The sequence below is a fragment of the Podarcis pityusensis genome (assembly GCF_964106645.2).
Source record: "Podarcis pityusensis genome assembly, chromosome: 13".
Taxonomy (NCBI): Eukaryota; Metazoa; Chordata; class Lepidosauria; order Squamata; family Lacertidae; genus Podarcis; species Podarcis pityusensis.
In genome coordinates, this window is record NC_138038.1 from 9,738,166 (window position 1) to 9,756,664 (window position 18,499).

Consider the following 18,499-nt stretch of genomic DNA (forward strand, 5'->3'; position numbering starts at 1 on the left):
CCACAGTTATGTTTTTTCTGACATCATTATTATTTATCGTTTCCAACTGCTTAAGCAGCCACCAGCCAGCAAGCAATACAACAACCTACCGTATTTTTCACTCCATAAGACGCAGCTTTTTCCTCCTAAAAAGTAAATATGTGAGATATGTGAGTGCGTCTTATGGAGCGAATGGCGCTTCACAGGAGGTGCTGCGCAGAGACAGTGGCCAGCACTGTGGCCACACAGTGGCCAGCTTGATGCCTGTGGAAAGCCCACAAGCAGTATATGAACATCATAGCACCTCTAAAAACTAGGTGCGTCTGGACTTCCGGGTTGGCGCCATCGCTCGGCAGGGGCTGGGTCCTACCGCGCCGGCGACGCGGGGACCCTTAAAAACCACGGGCACGGAGCCCGTGGACATGGGTGACTCGGCTGGCACCGTTAGCGCCCTCCCGACTCGTGAAGGAGCCTTTTTAAAGGCTACGGATCGGGTGCCGGGGAGTAGCGTGGTGCTGTGAGTCCTCTGCTTTCCCTGCCGAGCGAAGCCGCATGCCATTCGACGGAGAGCGCTGACTTCTTCTATTGAAAATTTGGACTATCAACAACAACCCGTGAGTAATTCGGAAACCGGGTTTAAAAGGAGAAAAAAAAGAATTTTTTTTTCGGATTTGGCACGAGCGGGGGGGATCCAAAAAGGAAGTCAGCCCCCCCCCATCGTAAACATTCTAAAACAAGGACTGGGTAACCAAGGTCGAGAGAGAAGCGTATTTCTGACAAAAATTAATAATTCCACGATGGGAAATTACAAGAACTGTGCTGGAGGAGAAGAGTGGAGGGTGAGAAGGAAAATGTAACCCCCCCTGGGAACCGGGGCGATTTGCGAGAGAGCCTGGTGAAGAGAGACGGAGACTTTGACAGCTGTCAAAGTAGCTGTCAAAGTTGGAGAATTTAAAGAGGACTTTGCCATGAGGACTTTGCTAGTTAATTTTGTTACAATTTGCTACAATTTGGATATAAACTGTCGAAAATAAGGAACAACAATCGGACTTTTGGATCAGAGGAAACAAAATTATCACAATCCCCCTAGAGGGGTTTCGGGACATTACAAGAACGGTCGTAAGTGGAAAAATACTCTTGGAATCGTACAGGACTTGTTATCTCCTGGGAAAGCTGCAAAACTGAAACAGTATTTTGTCTACAGGGGTGTTTATATTAAAGGAGACAATAGAATTTTCTATTGAAGAAAGGAAGGGACTGGACGTAAGTTTTTGTTCCTGAACAACAATAACCCCTGTAGAGGTACCAAATTTCTGAATTAGAACGTTTTAGCAGCGGAACAGGACAAGAAACCTGAGAAAGTGAGAAAAAAAGAACAAAGGACTGACTACGACATGGAAAGAACAATGGGGGGAGCCTTAAAGACCAAGGAAGCTAAAGGCCCTTTGGGGCCGTTTTTAGATTGGATGCTTGAAGTTAAATATCATAAAAATAAATAAATTAAAAAACTGGCAAGGTGGAACTGGGGAAAATCTGATTATGGATCTAAGATTTCCAGGCTGACAACAGACAGACTGATGGACATGGGGAATTCAAACCGGGGAAGGGGGGGGGGGGAGATTTAGAATCCAAAGGCTGTGTAACTACTTTTTGAATCCTTTTATATTTTTTATTTTTTCTATCTTTATATAGCTTTTTGTATATCATCTTATTTTGACTGGACGTGTTTATTAAAAAAAGGGAATTCGTGGAAGGAAACTGGGGCGGACCTCGGGGAAAAAATCTTTTTTTCTTTCTGTTAATGATGAGGGATGGTGGAATGATTGTATAATTTAAATTTGAATAGTGGGTTAAACAAATTAAGTTTTAAATTGGGCGTGAGAGCTTGTAGAACCAAATTAATGAAAGGGGAATGCGGTAGGGAGGGGGATGGGGGAGTCCCAGAAAGTTGGTAATGAAAGTAAGGTTTCAAATGTATTTTATTTTTATTTATTTTTTTGGTATTTTTATCTTTTGTATCTTGGAAACTTTAATAAATATGATTTAAAAAAATAAAAATAAAAACTAGATGTGTCTTATGGTTGGGTGCATCTTATAGAGCGAAAAATACGGTAGTTGTGTGGTACACAATTTTATTCTTTTCTTATTGCAAAAACAACAACAAACTACTATTGTTGCCACCGAAACCTTGTGGGCATATTAGTCAGCCTTCTCACTTCAGTATGATGTAAAAATTAGGGTTTGGCTTTTGCTCCCCAACCTCCCATGGGACTCTGATTCCCTTAAGTCCATGATCAGTCAGAGAAGAATGGATGGAAGCAGGATCCAGTGGAAACCAAGGCAGAAAGCAAAGCCTCCCCTTCTTCCAAGAACCAAGAGATCCTGAACCAAAGTGTGCAGGAACCTTTAAAGACTTTTGACATTGCCCAGCCCCTTAGCCAAAGACCACCCCAAAATCATCATACATACATCACAGGAGGCAGTCTACAGCAGAAACCTCTGTATATAAGAAACCTCCAAAGAAGATGAGTCCACCACCTTCTGAGGGCGTCTGAACTGATATCCCATCTTTTTCTCCAAGGAGCTCAAGATGACATACATAGTTCTCACCTTCTCGTTTAACCCCCACAACCTGGCCCCAGGTCACCCAGTGAGTTTCACAGCTGAATAAGGAGGTACTTGAACCCTAGTCTCTCCCAGGGTTTCCCCTTCTGAGAAACAGCCCTTCACGTCACTCACAGAAGCTGCTCAGTTCTGCTCCTGCTGAGCAGACGCTGGTGGGTTTTGAAAAACAACAACACTGCAAGCATCCTATGATGTCACAGTAGGGGACTTGCAGGCACTGGGCAACAGAAGTTGGCATGGGTGTTACACAAATAGGTGGGTGTTACATGGGTGTTACACATAGCAGACACGCACCCTAGAGAAAAACCAATCCTTCACCATTCAAAAAGGATAAAATATTCCCTGAAAAAAGAGACACTTTCTTTGAGTTCACAGAGCAAACCCGAAGCCACCTTGACCCTCTTAATGACCCCAGATATATACTCTGCAGTTGAAGGAAAAACCTTTCCCAATAGTTCTTTTCACTTACAGCTCCTTCCAAAGCTATAAACCTCTCCTCTAGGGGTAGATCTATGACAATCGATTCAAGAACTGAGGTATTTACCACTTCAAGGGAACGGCTCAGACTGGCCAGGAAAGGGCAACCAGCAAGCATTGTCAGGTATCATGACAAGAGACAAGCCAGGAGACAAGACTGCCTCTTTCTGTGATGTATGTATGATGCTTGTTGGGTGGGCAGTGGTTTGTGGGATGTTTTCAACATATATAGAAACATAATAAAACATTAAACAACTTCCCTATACAGGGCTGCCTTCAGACATCTTGTAAAGGCTGTATATTTACCTGTACTTTGCTCCGTGGTTCAGGGGTCACATAACTCCATACCCTCCAACATTTTTCTGATGAAAATAGGGACATCCTAAGGAAAAGTGAAGGGACACGGGTGGTGCTGTGGGTTAAACCACAGAGCCTAGGACTTGCTGATCAGAAGGTCGGTGGTTCAAATCCCCGCGACGGAGTGAGCTCCCGTTGCTCAGTCCCTGCTCCTGCCAACCTAGCAGTTCAAAAGCACACCAAAAAGTGCAAGTAGATAAATAGGTACCGCTCTGGCGGGAAGGTAAACGGCGTTTCCGTGCGCTGCTCTGCTTCGCCACCAGCAGCTTAGTCATGCTGGCCACATGACCCGGAAGCTGTACGCCGGCTCCCTCGGCCAATAAAGCGAGATGAGCGCCGCAACCCCAAAGTCGTCTGTGACTAGACCTAATGGTCAGGGGTCCCTATACCTTTACCTTTAAGGAAAAGTGGGGTGTTCTGGGGTCAAACCAGGAACTGAGACGGTTTCTGTAAATCCAGGACAGTCCCTGGAAAAGAGGGGCACTTGGCGAGTCTATGCCCCAGGAAGAAGCTGTGCAGAGACGGAGGGAGGCTCTGCCACTTCCTGGGGGGCTCCAGCTGAGGTCCCAAGGCCCAGGCGGCCGAGGATGGAGAACCAGCCTCTCCTGGAAGAAGGCTAGAAGGGCCAGGGAGCCCAGAGGTCCTCCTGGAGAATCGGGAGCTGCTAAGGTGTGCCCCTTCAGCCGTTCCATTATTGTATTGTAAGGAACAGTAGCGACGTCTTCAGGCGCAAGGAGAGCCCGGGCGATTTCAAACGTCTCCTCTCCGCAGACGCTGAAGAATATCGCCCTCTTCTTGGCGTCTTTGTTGGTGACCCCTTTGGCTTCTAGGAGGAAGGTGAAACGGGAGGCATACGCTTCCCAGTCTCCGGATGCTGGGTTGAACGGCGAGAAGCTGCTGTCGGTTACCATTCTGAGTTCCTTGGGTCCCGAAGCTGAAGCCTGGATACACGGTGCGAGGCAGCAGTGCGGCAGGTGGCGGTGTTGCGGTGCTGTGTGTGGCGGTCAGCTCAGCGTTATCCCACCTTCGTCGCCTATGAAATATACTCGGAGTCGAGAGTGGATTTCATGCTCTTTATTCAGCTCATAGTGGTGAGGAGGAATGGAAGTTCCCCCAGAATGTCTGCTTTATATACATAATTTACACAATGGGCCCCACGTGATTGGCTAATTCCGGAATTCTCCGGTAGGTGAATCAGGTTGCAGATTCCCTTCCACCTGGAGCTGGATTGGGTGGCTCTCGTGGACCAATCAGACTGCTGCATTCTGGATCCTATTGTTCTAGGACCAATCAGACTGCTGCATTTTGGATCCTATTCAACTCAGTACAGTGGTACCTTGGCTTACATATGCTTCAGGTTACATACGCTTCAGGTTACAGACTCCTCTAACCCAGAAATAGTACCTTGGGTTAAGAACTTTGTTTCAGGATGAGAACGGAAGACGTGCTCCAGCGGCGCAGCGGCAGCGGGTGGCCCCATTAGATAAAGTGGTGCTTCAGGTTAAGAACAGTTTCAGGTTAAGAACGGACCTCTGGAACGAATTAAGTACTTAACCCGAGGTACCACTGTACATAACACCTTCCAAAGATGGATTGGTTCCCTTTCGGGGGCACAGAGTCCCCCGCTCCCTTTGGGGTGCCTTTGGTCACATTCTTGAAGGCAAAAAAAATAAAATGTAAAAGCTTTTCCCCCTCACCCTCACCTACTTGTCTTGTGCAGCCTACCTGGCTAGGCATCTTGCAAGTTGAGCCCTCCCTCCCTAGCTGGCTGATTGACACTCCAGGCTAGCCAATAGAGCTCATCATCTTCTGGGGTGGGCGGAGCTGCTGCCAATGGCTCCCACAGAAGCAGCCAGACCTTTACTGGAGCAGCAGCCTCCGCTTGCAAAGCTCTGTCTCCCTCGGCCTCTTGCTGGGGGTCTAAGGGGTCTCTGGGCTCCTTTCCACCTCTAGAATGGAGGGTGCAAAGGAGGCCTTCGGACCTGGAGGGTTCTGTTGCTGAAATGGCCGGCATGAAGGGTGGCATACAAATTTAATCAATCATCACCTCCACCTGCCATTCCCTGGGCATTAAAGCACCATAAACATCCCATATTGGAACTCTCAGGGGGATGAGGGGTTATGCAAACCCCGTTAGGATGTTGGAGGCAAAGCTCCACGAGGAAGCAGAATTTCTTCTTATCTCTTCTTCCTTCCTTCCTTCCTTCCTTCCTTCCTTCCTTCCTTCCTTCCTTCCTTCTATTTTGGACTGGTTTCTAAATTTACCATCCTTCTGGCAGGCAGAAATTCAGCAAGTGGGGATCATTTCCTTTCAATATTCTTTTGGGAATGTTTGCACTTACAGATCGCTTCTATTTGATCATTCAAATGGATTGCTTGGAAGCCATTTCTGCACCGGGTAAAGTAATTTTTAGTCCCCCCAATTCCTACCCCCCACCAATATAAGGGACGGCCCTTATATAGCCTAACCACACAATACCCTCCAACATATGCCCTAAAATGCCTCTTGCTTCTGGTAAAGTGGAGCCTTCTCCCTCGAGACTTTATAGCTTCTCTTTTTCTACTTGCTTTCAACATCTCTAAGTTGGGAGAATTAAAGGACAAGGATCTTTCTTGAAGCCATCCACAGGCTATAACTGTCAATTTAAAAGGTTCCGGTTCTGTTCTTAACTCAGCGCTTCAGAATGCAGGGCTCCTGCAGTCTTACCAACACTCCAGATCCAACTGAATTCTGATAGGGGTGACTGTAACAGTTCAAGCCATCCCCTGATTCTTTCCAAACAATAGGATCCACACTTTCAATCTCAGGTTTTGGGACAGTGCAAATATGTTATTGTTCATATATCAAGAAGACCAATGGAAAATTTGGAACCTTGCTGCTGGGGACTTAAACTACCATCTCCATCTTTGAAAAAGCACATAAAGCATTTAAAAATCACATTGTCAGGAAAGCACTGTTTAATGTTTGGATAAGATACAAGGATTTATTGGAAAACAAAACTCCAAGGTGGCTGTCACCAATGGAAGCGAAAGCCTTGAAAAAGCTCAATATGGAGGTCAAATGGCCGAAATATTGGGAAATTTTGGAACAAGATGGAGATAGACTGAAATTGCAGAGTTTTGAAAAATTAAAAAACAAAGTGCGAGACTGGCTTCGTTATTTTCAGATAATGGAGGCATTCAAATTGGACAAGAAAATTGGCTTCCAGGTGGAAAAATCAAAGTTAGAAACTGAACTGTTAGAACCCAAAACTAAGAATTTGTCAAGAATGTATAACTTGCTGCTGAAATGGAACACTCAGGATGAAACGGTGAAATCGGCTATGAGTAAATGGGCTCAAGACGTTGGACACAACATTATGTTCGCTGACTGGGAACAGTTATGGACCACAGGTATGAAATTTACGGCATGTAATGCCCTAAGAGAGAATATTATGAAAATGATATACAGGTGGTACATAACCCCAGTCAAGCTTGCAAAAATTTACCATTTGCCTGATAATAAAAGTTGGAAATGTAAGGAAATTGAAGGTACATTTTTTCACCTTTGGTGGACGTGCCCAAAGATTAAGGCTTTCTGGGAAATGATATACAATGAATTAAAAAAGGTATTTAAATATACCTTCTTGAAGAAACCAGAGGCCTTTCTCCTGGGCACAGTCGGCCAATCGGTGTTAAAAAAGGATAGAACTTTCTTTATGTATGCAACAACAGCAGCAAGAATACTCATTGCAAAGTATTGGAAGACACAAGAGCTACCCACACTGGAGGAATGGCAGATGAAACTGATGGACTATATGGAATTGGCAGAAATGACTGGCAGAATCCGTGACCAGGGAGAAGAGTCGGTGGAAGAAGATTGGAAGAAATTTAAAGATTAACTACAGAAATATTGCAAAATTAAAGAAAGTTAGAGTGATGATGGATTGAAATTAAGTGGTTTCCAGCTGTACAGGCTTTAAAGTTATATACAGATCAAGATTAAGGATCAGGATTAAAAAGGTTAAAAGAATGGAAAATTGGCTATTAATAGGTAAAAATTTAATGTTATATTATATTGAGATTAAGGATTGGGATTAAAAAGGAGGGAAAGGAATTGCTGGACAAACAAACTGAATTGGAATACAAAAGAGGGAGGTATGAGGAGGTCCAGAAAATAAGTAAATTCAAAAGTAGTGATGAAAAGATAGAATTGTTTTTAACTGTTGTTTCTTTTTTCTTTTCTTTCTGTATTTTGTATTGGGTATTTTTCTTTTTACTTTTAAATTCTTGTTTTTATTGATGTGTTTCTTTTTATCTGAAACTTTAATAAATATCTTTAAAAAAAATAAATGAAAAATCTCTGAGCTTACAACTTAGTTCACAGGTCTCTCCAGAAACTCCATTAGACACATGTCAGCAAATGCAAAGTCATGGTGCAAGGCTGAATCTCCTTCCCACCCCCACCCCCGTCAGTGGGGACTTACCTGCTGGCAAGGTTTGTTTCTTGGCTTTTTATAGCCACGGTTCTGGTTTTCCAATCTGATCAGGGAAGGTTTGGCCATTTCAGCCCCTCTTTACTTTTGTTTTAACCGCAGGCCCCTTTGGGGCTGTCATATTTGTAATAGGGAGGTTCCAGTCCCCATTCCTCATCACTTATCCAAATGCTTTCAGGACCTGTGGAATCCTTTTCTCAACTTGGCTTGCCTCTCTCAATCAGAATCACACCAGTAGATTTCTCCTTTCTATATTGCTTCTCATGTTGTTGTTGTTTAGTCATTTAGTCATGTCCGACTCTCCGTGACCCCATGGACCAGAGCACGCCAGGCACTCCTGTCTTCCACTGCCTCCTGCAGTTTGGTCAAACTCATGCTGGTAATTTTGAGAAAACTGTCCATCAGTGGCGTAGCGTGGGGGGTGCAGGGGGTGCCGGCCGCACCGGGCGCAACATCTGGGGGGGGGGGCGCACTCACATTCGCAGCTCTCTGCCCCTACCTGGCTCACTCACTCTCTCTCACTGCAGTGCTGGCTGTGCGAATCCGATCCGAGCCGCTGGGTCGCTGCCCACTGTGGAGGGGGTGGATGACAGGCGTGCGGTGCGGAGAGAGAGCGAGGGACTATCTGGGGGAGGGACAGTGCAGCGGCCACCCAGCGCAGCGCTGAGCGCGGGAGAGAACCACACCAGCCCAGCCCAGGCAGCAGCAAGAAGAAGCTGGCAGCGGCGGCAGGTTAGGGGTTAGGGGGCGCAAATTACTTGCCTTGCCCCGGGTTAGGGGGCGCAAATTACTTGCCTTGCCCCGGGTGCTGACAACCCACGCTGCTGTCCATCCATCTCGTCCTCTGTCGTCCCCTTCTCCTTGTGCCCTCCATCTTTCCCAATATCAGGCTTCTTATGTAGAGAGCATTAAAATCCCAACTATCTTTTCAAAAATAAACCCTCACACAACTATCCTCCAGGTCACTGGCTCTCTGATCACATTTGCCTGGCATCATGAAATCATGGATCTGTAAAGCATTCCATACACAAGCACACACACAAATATGAGAGAGTTCGCTCTGCTGTAATGCTCCTAGGGACTCAGGGAGTGACAGGCAGCAATAAAAAAATAAAATTAAAAAGGACAATCCATTCTAAAGCTATACTAAAACACTTACCTAACATATTACCAACTACTAGGTAAAGTGCGTATAAACATGCATATATTAGTGAAGATAACGCACAAATGCATTGTACTAGCACCAATTGCTTGTAACAATTTGTATGCTAGGCAAAATTCCATACAAAAAATGGGTGTGTTGGTAGAAATCTGCTCTAAAATGCTGACAAATGTTCACGAGGACTAAAAAATTATTGCAGACTGATGCAGAACTGTGGTGAACTGAACTTCATATTGGCAAAATGAGAAACTGAACCTGGCAGATTTGCCCATCCTTATTTGTGTGTCAGATTGGTGTGCTGTCCAGGGCTGTTGACGGGACACTTCAAGGCTCTTTCTCTCTTATCGGTCCCTCCTGCACCCCCTTCTGACACTTCTTCATCTTTAAGGCACACTTTGCGTGGTGTTATAAGAATTCTAAGGTCCCAAATAGAAAATAAACGTTCATAAATGTACAATGCAAACACACAGATAAGTACAGTGGTACCTTGGGTTACAAACGCTTCAAGTTAAGTTTTTATGGGTTACGAACGATTGTAACCAGGAAGTAAGTTTTCCGAGCTCTTGGAGGCCTCGCCGCTGCCTGGAGCCAAGCCCCCACATCCGCGGGGCCTGCAGAGGCCTGGAGCCAAGCTCCAACATCCCTGGGGCCTGCAGAGGCCTGGAGCCAAGCTCCAACATCCCTGGGGCCTGCAGAGGCCTGGAGCCAAGCTACAACATCCCTGGGGCCTGCAGAGGCCTGGAGCCAAGCTACAACATCCCTGGGGCCTGCAGAGGCCTGGAGCCAAGCCCCAACATCCCTGGGGCCTGCAGAGGCCTGGAGCCAAGCTCCAACATCCCTGGGGCCTGCAGAGGCCTGGAGCCAAGCCACAACATCCCTGGGGCCTGCAGAGGCCTGGAGCCAAGCCCCAACATCCCTGGGGCCTGCAGAGGCCTGGAGCCAAGCCACAACATCCCTGGGGCCTGCAGAGGCCTGGAGCCAAGCCCCAACATCCCTGGGGCCCGCAAAGGCCTGGAGCCAAGCCCCAACATCCCTGGGGCCCGCAGAGGCCTGGAGCCAAGCTCCAACATCCGCGGGGCCTGCAGAGGCCTGGAGCCAAGCCCCGACATCCCTGGGGCCTGCAGAGGCCTGGAGCCAAGCCCCAACATCCCTGGGGCCTGCAGAGGCCTGGAGCCAAGCCCCAACATCCCTGGGGCCTGCAGAGGCCTGGAGCCAAGCCCCAACATCCCTGGGGCCTGCAGAGGCCTGGAGCCAAGCCCCGACATCCCTGGGGCCTGCAGAGGCCTGGAGCCAAGCTCCAACATCCCTGGGGCCTGCAGAGGCCTGGAGCCAAGCCCCGACATCCCTGGGGCCTGCAGAGGCCTGGAGCCAAGCCCCAACATCCCTGGGGCCTGCAGAGGCCTGGAGCCAAGCTCCAACATCCCTGGGGCCTGCAGAGGCCTGGAGCCAAGCCCCAACATCCCTGGGGCCTGCAGAGGCCTGGAGCCAAGCCCCAACATCCCTGGGGCCTGCAGAGGCCTGGAGCCAAGCCCCAAAATCCGCAGGGCCTACGGAGCTCTCTGAGGCCTCCGCGAATGCCGGGAGCCAAGCCGATTGTGATTGTGGAAGAGGACCCTGAGCCCCCATCCAAACATCAGCGCAGGTAAGGAAAAAAACACATTTTCATTTTTTACTGTTTTATTGGGGACGCGGGTGGCGTTTTGTTTTTGCTATTTTTTTGCTTTTTGGTTTGTGTGGCTTTTTTGGTTTTTTGACTGTGACTAGTTCTTCATTTTATGGAACTGACTTGTGACTTGGCTTTTGTGACTGTGGCTTGTGACCATTTTTGTGACTTGTTTTTGTGACTCTGTGGAACCCAGTTCAGCTACTGGTTGATTGTGGGACTGCAGAAATGGATAAAAGCCCCCCCCCCCCATCAGTGCATGTAAGAAGAAAAAAAAGTTAATTTTTTTTCATCTAAAATACTGTCTTATTTATTTTATAGTACAGTAACATTGATTATTGCCTTCATTTTATGGATCAATGGTCTTGTTAGACAGTAAAATTCGTGTTAAATTGCTGTTTTAGGGGGTGCTTTTCATTGTCTGGAACGGATCAATCCACTTTCCATTACTTTCAATGGGAAAGTCCGCTTCAGGTTAAGAACGTTTCAGGTTAAGAAGGGATTTCCGGAACCAATTAAGTACTTAACCTGAGGTACCACTGGAAACACAGAGGAAGTTACCAACCAGTTATTCACAACAGAAAATATCATCTGTGGACCGCAGCTGAGGACCTGCCATGCTATCAACAACTGTGGACAAGGCAAGCCAGGGACAGGTGATGCTAATAATAATAATAATAATAATAATAATAATAATGATGATGTTATTTCTATGCCACTCCTCTCCTCTGGGCCTCAGAGCTCCTCTTACCTTCAGAGTTCCCTCTCATAATTGCTGATGGGAACATTTGGTTTGCCATGTGTCTCACCATCATCTGACAGGCATCCCTCTTGCAGGGCAATATAAGGCTTGCTTGCAAAGCAGCACTTTGTGACATCAGCTGGCAATCCAGGCTGCTGGGTTGTTAGGCAGCTGAATTAAGAAAAATAAAATCAGGGGGGTCAATGTGCTTGGCCTCCACCATGGATCAGGCCAGAGGGTGCTGTTGGGGTGTGTGGTTGTGTCTCCCCTTGTTGGGCATCTTGCTCCTCCGCCCCTTCCTTTAGCTGCTCAATAGAATCATAGCATGGTGGAAGGGATGCCAAGGGTCATCTAGTCCAACCCCCGGCAATGCCAGGATCCTGCCCACAGCAGCCCTGGCTGGTCTCCAATCTCCGACCATCTTCTTACCAGCCAGATGCACTGACCCCTTGCAATTCTGCCTGGGCTGGAGAAAGGGGAGAGAGAAATGTTTTGCTCTCTGTCCCTCAGGACATGGATATGAGAGCCACACCATGCAGCCCTGACAATATCTCAAGGGCCGTCACAGGGAGGAGGGAGAAAGCTTGTTTTCTCCTGCTCCAGAAGCTCCCAGGACCTGAAGCCGTGGTTTCAGGCTACAAGAAAGGAGATTCCGACTCAACTTCAGGAAGAACTTTCTGACAGCAAGAGCTGTTTGACCGTGGGAAGAAATCCCTCGGAAGGCGGTAGACTCTCCTTCCTTGGAGGTTTTTCAGCAGAGGTGGGGTGGCCATCTGCCATGGATGATTTAGCTGAGACAGGGGGTTGGTCTAGATGACCCTCAGGGTCCCTCCCAGCTGGACAATTCCATGTTGAAAAGGGCATCCAATGAGCCTTTAAAGCACATGATGTTCCACAAACGATCTGGGGCATTGCAGCTTCCCTCTCACGGACCTACAATCCCCAGAACCCCTGACGAACTACAATTCCCAGGATCGTTTGGGGGAAGACACCTGCTTTTTAGAACAGGGATGAGGAACCTGCAGCTTTCTTTCCCTGGTTTCCTAGGAACCAAGAACGGAAAGCTCAAGTACTTCAAACAGGGTGGTTTCAGGGAGCAGGGTGTATAAAATATTGTTCCAAATGTTAGGTGTCTCCCCTCTCTCTGCCAAGCGGTGGCAAGAGCCCATGGGGTTCCAGGCTCTCTCCTTTAGAGAACTGAGACATGGCGGAGACTGTCCTTGCTTTAAGAAATACGGTTTATTCACCTGTTTACATCTTCAGTCTGCATGGAGGGAATCCAGATCTTACAGCAGAGTCATTGCAAGAGGGATTTGACCCCCACAGCAGGGCAGCTAGTCTTCCCAAGTCAGATTCCAGACTCTCTTCTTCCTCCTCCTCCTCGTTCTTCTTCTTTCCAGTACCCCTTGCTCAAAACCTCTCTTTTCCTGCCACCTCACACCAAGACAGAGTTCTCTGGCATTTCCAGTTAGGCTTTCCAAGGCCTTGAATTGTTTCTTAAAGGCCTTTGCTTGGCCAGGTCCTTTTGCATAGGCTAGCCCAGGAATTCCGCTGTAGCTTGTATTTCTCCCTTCATAGCCCAAATAATCCCAAATCCTACCATCTATTAATTTCTAGTTTTTGGTGGGATCCCCCCATAATCTATAACAATACTGTGTGCAATTAAGGTGATGCTATTAAGGTGATGCTATTAGAATTGCCAAGGGAATGTCAAGCAGGGAGGGAGGGGGAAGAGAGAGAGAGGAATTCTAGTGGAGAGAGAAGATTGGAGGAGGCTTGGAAAGGGAGAATGAATGTTAGGGGGGAGGCAGTTGAGAGTCGGTTGAGAGCGGTGGGTTCTAGAAGGGGGCACTTGGTGAAGGACCTGAAGCTGGGCTGGGCAGCTCTTCAGATTAGGATCACAAGTCCAGCCGCCATTGCCCTCATTTGTGTTTTTTTTTTTAATAATATTTATTAAAATTTCACAAGGAAAAAAAAAGCCACATCAATGAAGAAAAAAAAATTAACAATAAAAAGAAAAAATACAAAGTAAAATAGGAAAAAACAATTAAAAACAATTTCATCTTTTCCTCACTTCTTTTACATTTACTTGTTTCTCGGACCTCCTCTTACCTCCCTCTTTTGTATTCTAATTAAATATGTTAGTCCAACAGTTCCTTTCCCTCCTTTTTAATCCTAATCTTTAATCTTGATATAATATAGCTTTAAATTTTAGATTTTACATATTAAAACCAATTTTTCCATATTCTTCTAGCCTGTACAGCTAGAAACCCCTTAACTTCAATCCAACATCATTCTAACATTCATTGATTTTGCAATATTTCTGTAAATAGTCTTTGAATTTCTTCCAACCTTCTTCCACCGACTCTTCTCCCTGGTCACGGATTCTGCCAGTCATTTCCGCCAATTCCATGTATTCCATCATTTTCATCTGCCATTCCTCCAGTGTGGGTAAATCTTGTGTCTTCCAATGCTTTGCAGTGAGTATTCTTGCTGCTGTTGTAGCATACATAAAGAAAGTTCTGTCCTTTTTTAACACCGATTGGCCGACTATGCCCAGGAGAAAGGCCTCTGGTTTCTTCAAGAAGGTATATTTAAATACCTTTTTTAGTTCATTATATATCATCTCCCAGAAAGCCTTAATCTTTGGGCACGTCCACCAAAGGTGAAAAAATGTACCTTAGGATCACAAGTCCAGCCGCCATTGCCCTCATTTGAAGGTGGCCCAAAAGGAACAGAGACGCAGAGAGGGACTGTGAGTCTCCTGTGGAGGCCGGGGCATGTGGCAGTCCCCAGCCAAGCGAAGAGGGGCTCTGCCAGCTACCCAGAAACAGAATTCCCTCAGTCTAGGTGAGCCACAAAGCCAGGGCTTGGCTTGTACTGCTAAGGCCCAGATGCCTCGCACCACCCCTTCCAAGCGCCTGGGAAGCAGCTTACAGACCTAGGCTATGCCTGATTCCCGTCTTCCCAAGAAACTTGGAAAGGGAGAGTGAATGTTGGGCCTTTGGCAATCTGCCCAGAAACAGAATTTCCTCGATTTTGGTGGGCAACGGAGCCAGGGCTTGGCTAGCATTGCTAATTTCCAGATGCCTCACACAAACTTCTCCAAGGACCTGGTTGTGTCCACCACCCACTGTAAAACTTCCAGAGAAACCAGCCTTACAGACCTGGGCTATAACAGAAAGAAATTGTGGGCTACGGCCAATTTCATGGACATGGACTTCATAGAAAATCCTCATGGGAAGATGCCTCGCATGTCCATGCCTCCCCTCCCCCCGGTTGGTCCAACACTTCCACCATCTTGCTCCCCGAAAGTTGGCACCCAACTGGCAGGAGTAGGGGCTCCTTGGGGCAGCGAATAGTGTCATGGGTCAGGAATCAGCTTCACCTGCTGAACAGCAGCCTGAAGGGGGAGATGGTGGAGAGACTTCACCTGCAGCTTCAAGGACACAAAGGAGCTTTTGAGAATCAGCTGGCTTCAGCCTTCTTAAGCAGAGCTCCCAGCAGAAGGCAGAGAAGGAAAAAAAACTGCTCATTATTTTTTCATTTTAACAACATTTATTAATAAATATTATTTGATCCTCGGCATATCGAAAGCAACAATTTCCTCCAATTTATTTATTGAAAGAATGCCAGTGATGCCATTCTCCTCGTCAGGGACTGGCACATTCAGACATCATGCGTGGCATCCCTGGAGACATGCAAGTCACCGAGCAGCATGGATTCCTCTAGCGACTTGGAAGGAGAAAGGCCGGACTGGAACGCCATGGATGACGAAGTTTCGCTCTTGTCCTTCAGCTTGGAAAGTAACAACGGACAACAATCTCTTGAAGCGTGGCCCTGTGGAGGAAGGAGGACTTGGGATCCTCCTGGCAGACGTAGAGAACGGATGCCCAATGCCCCTGCCCTGACATTGCTCCCAAAGAAAGCTTGGCCCACCCACTTCCGGACGAGAGCATCTCCTTTCTGCTCTCATGCAGGAAGGTTCTTCTCCCATTCCCCGTTGACGCTGAACTTGTACTGTGTCCCTCTTTAAAAGAGGATTAGGACTTAATGGAGGAGAGGGCGAGCCTGATGAGCCTGTAGAGGCGGAGTCAGGGTCATGGTCTGGAAGGGGATTCTGCAGGCCTTGGTGCCAGCGCATGTCTTGGCCTATAGGGATGGGTACAGTGACCTGGAATCCAAAAAGGACCTGAGGAAGTAAGAACAGTAGGGCATCCCTGCCCCAGGTAATCTAAGGAACAGGTCCCTCTCACTGTGGGTTGGGGAGCTGCTGGTAGGTCACTAGAGGGCGTTCCAGAGGTACCTCTTTCCTACAATGGTCTTCATCGTTCAGCCCGGGCACTGAGGTCCAGCGCCGAGGGCCTTCTGACGGTTCCTTCATTGCGAGGAGTGAGGTTACAGGGAACCAGACAGAGGGCCTTGTTTCACCTGTCCCCAATCATGGAGATTGGTATAACCAATGATACCTTCAGGAATCCATTTAGAAAACCACTTTCCCATGTGTGTGGCATGTGCCATATGGAAAGGCTGTGTACAAACTGGGATCAGACAATTTCCTAAGGTAGTGTGCATATCATATGTTTCACGCAGACAAAAATGAGAGACATTAGCAACTTCAGCTAAATGCATCAATTTATTATGGTTCCGCTGGAACATCCTACGGTCTTCTGGGAGGAGGCTTGGGCAGCAGCCACAGCGGTGCAGGGGGGAGATCCTGCAAGAAAGAAGGGATCTTTAAAGCAGGGGAGAACTCACGCTAAGGGCTGCTTCCCCCTGTCCCATTATCTCCTTCCCCCTCCTTCCCGCTGTCCCATTACCTCCGAGGCAGGTATCCTCCACCTGGGCTCCAGTCCCTCCCGGGATGCGGCAGCTCCCAGGCTGAGTTGTTCCCTCACTGCAAAGCAAAGGAGACATCAGCCGGCGCTCCCAGCCACGCTAGCCCCAGTCTGGGGCAGGAGGGTGGGAACCTGGGAAGAGGGGCATTTCCTCCTACCTGATCTTACGAGTTCCCCAAACCTGGCCTCTGCCTCCGTACGGGCATCTTGGCTCCGCCCCGGCCGGCCTTGCTCAGAAGCAGCAGCCAAGGTTTAATCCCTCTCTAAAATAACTCGAGATGTTCTTCAAATTGGAGGAAACCTTGTCTGCTGCTTCTGTGGCAGGCAGGGCCGGGGAGGAGCCATGCCCGCACGGAGACAGGGCAGTGGGGAACCGGCGCGAGGATCCTCAGCCGGGAACCGCCGGGATGGTATCTTGCTCTTCGTCCCAGGAGCTGGATCTGAAGCCTCATCCCTGGAGAAATTAGGAGAAATATGGGCTAAGAAGGCAAAGAAAGAACCTGAAATGCAATGTATTTCTGCCAACTGTATGCCTAAACTGAAGCCCAAACATGGAGAACTATCTATTTCCCAAAATATTTAGGTATGGACTAGTAGGTATAGATTCATGCAGTTCTGAAGCCATAGTCATGGAGTCAGTTCCGGGGGATGGGGGGCAATAGCCCAATAGCAATAGCAATAGCAATAGCCCAAGGCAATAGCCGGGCGGAAGAGAAGTGGACCACAAAGAAACTCTTCCCGCAAAACTACAGGACTATCTAAATCAGGCCTTCCTCCTCCAGCTGGCTGTCCCATTGTTGGCATGAGGAAATGGCAATCCCCACCCCCAGCAATGGGAGAGCCACTTCTTCCCCTGGTCCAGTTCCACACACCATGTCCGCTTCTGTCTGAAGGAAGGAAGGACGTATGGGGTGGGGAGAATTCTGGGATGCATCTCCAAGCAGAGGCAGATTGCCCAATGGGCAGAGCAGGCACCGGCCCTCGGCCCCTGCAACAACGGATCACCATAGATATTCTTGGTTTTGCATAATAAAATTGGATTCTTAATATTGCTGGTTGGTAGAATCAAAGACGTGTCACAGCATACCTGCACATTCGGAGTTTCCCCCTTGCACCGCTGGGCTGCTGGTGCTGGTGGTGGTGGTGGCAGGCCGGAGCCTTCGGCTTTCCTCCCAAACCATGGCCCTGGGAGAGACTATATGGCACATGTGGGGAATGGATTCCCCATGGAATTAACATACCACGACTTGCAGTGCTTCCCCACGGCACCAGAGCAGCGGCTGTGACCTTCCTTTTTGAGAAGCTGTGAGACAGAAAGGGAAATAAAAACAGAGGAAGTTACCAACCAGTTATTCACAGCAGAAAATATCATCTGGGGTCCACAGCTGAGGACCTGCCATGCTATCAACATCTGTGGACAAGCCAAGCCAGGGAGCCAAGCCACATGCATCAGTGATGGGTGATGCCAATAATAATAATAATGCCACTCATCTCCTCTGGGCCATCTACCACCAGCATTCATTTTTCTTTTTTTTATATATAAGATATTTATTAAGGTTTTTTGAAATATTACAGTAAAAATGAAAAGGAAAAAAGAAAAATACAAAATAAAAACAGTTAAAAACACACATATTTTCAGTTACTTATTTTCCTTTAGCTTGTTTCCCGGACCTCCTCGTACCTCCCTTTTTTGTATTCCACTTCAATTTATTGGTTCAGCAAATCCTTACCATTAGATTTTAACCCATTTATAACCCTTTTTTTCATATTCTCTTAAAGCATTACAGCTAGAAACCGCTTAATTACTATCCAACATCATTCTATCATTCATTAATTTTACAATATTTCTGTAAGTAGTCTTTAAATTTCTTCCAATCTTCTTCCACAGCATTCATTTTTCTCTACAATTCTATAATCCTATGATTTAAAGTGCATCTAAAGAGCATTTAAAGCACATGATGTCCCCAAAATGATCCTAGGCATTGTAGCTTCCAGGCTCTCACCTTTGCCGAAACTCAGCCATAGTGGAGCAGCAGAGCAGGGTCAGGTTCTGAAAGCAAGTCTGAATGTTGGGGGGGAGGCGGTTGAGAGTTGGTTGAGAGTGGCGGGTTCTAGAAGGGGGGGGGGCAAGGGGCGGCTTCCGATTGGCTGCAGGAGCTTCCTGCACTCAGAAGGAAGCTG

General features: G+C 47.5%; 1 protein-coding gene and 1 long non-coding RNA gene across 3 annotated transcripts in view; both read right to left on the reverse strand.

The window, feature by feature from the left end:
- CCDC122 (coiled-coil domain containing 122) overlaps positions 1–11,508 on the reverse strand; it is a gene marked incomplete at its 5' end in the record, with an annotated part of 34,440 nt that extends 22,932 nt beyond the window's left edge. Inside the window, one exon of the mRNA XM_080977051.1 lies at positions 11,490–11,508. Within this exon, the coding sequence (XP_080833177.1) occupies positions 11,490–11,508 (19 nt within the window). The remainder of the gene's footprint in view (positions 1–11,489) is intronic.
- Positions 11,509–16,108: 4,600 nt separating this feature from the next.
- Positions 16,109–17,746, reverse strand: LOC308460621. Of its 2 annotated transcripts, none has more exons than XR_013978648.1 (3): positions 17,406–17,746; positions 16,301–16,772; positions 16,109–16,197 (listed from the first exon to the last, which is right to left on the reverse strand). It is a non-coding gene; the product is annotated as an uncharacterized lncRNA (long non-coding RNA). The 2 variants fall into 2 exon arrangements; XR_013978649.1 differs by lacking the exon at positions 17,406–17,746 and having other exon boundaries at positions 16,301–16,377; positions 16,477–16,979.
- Positions 17,747–18,499: the final 753 nt, after the last annotated feature.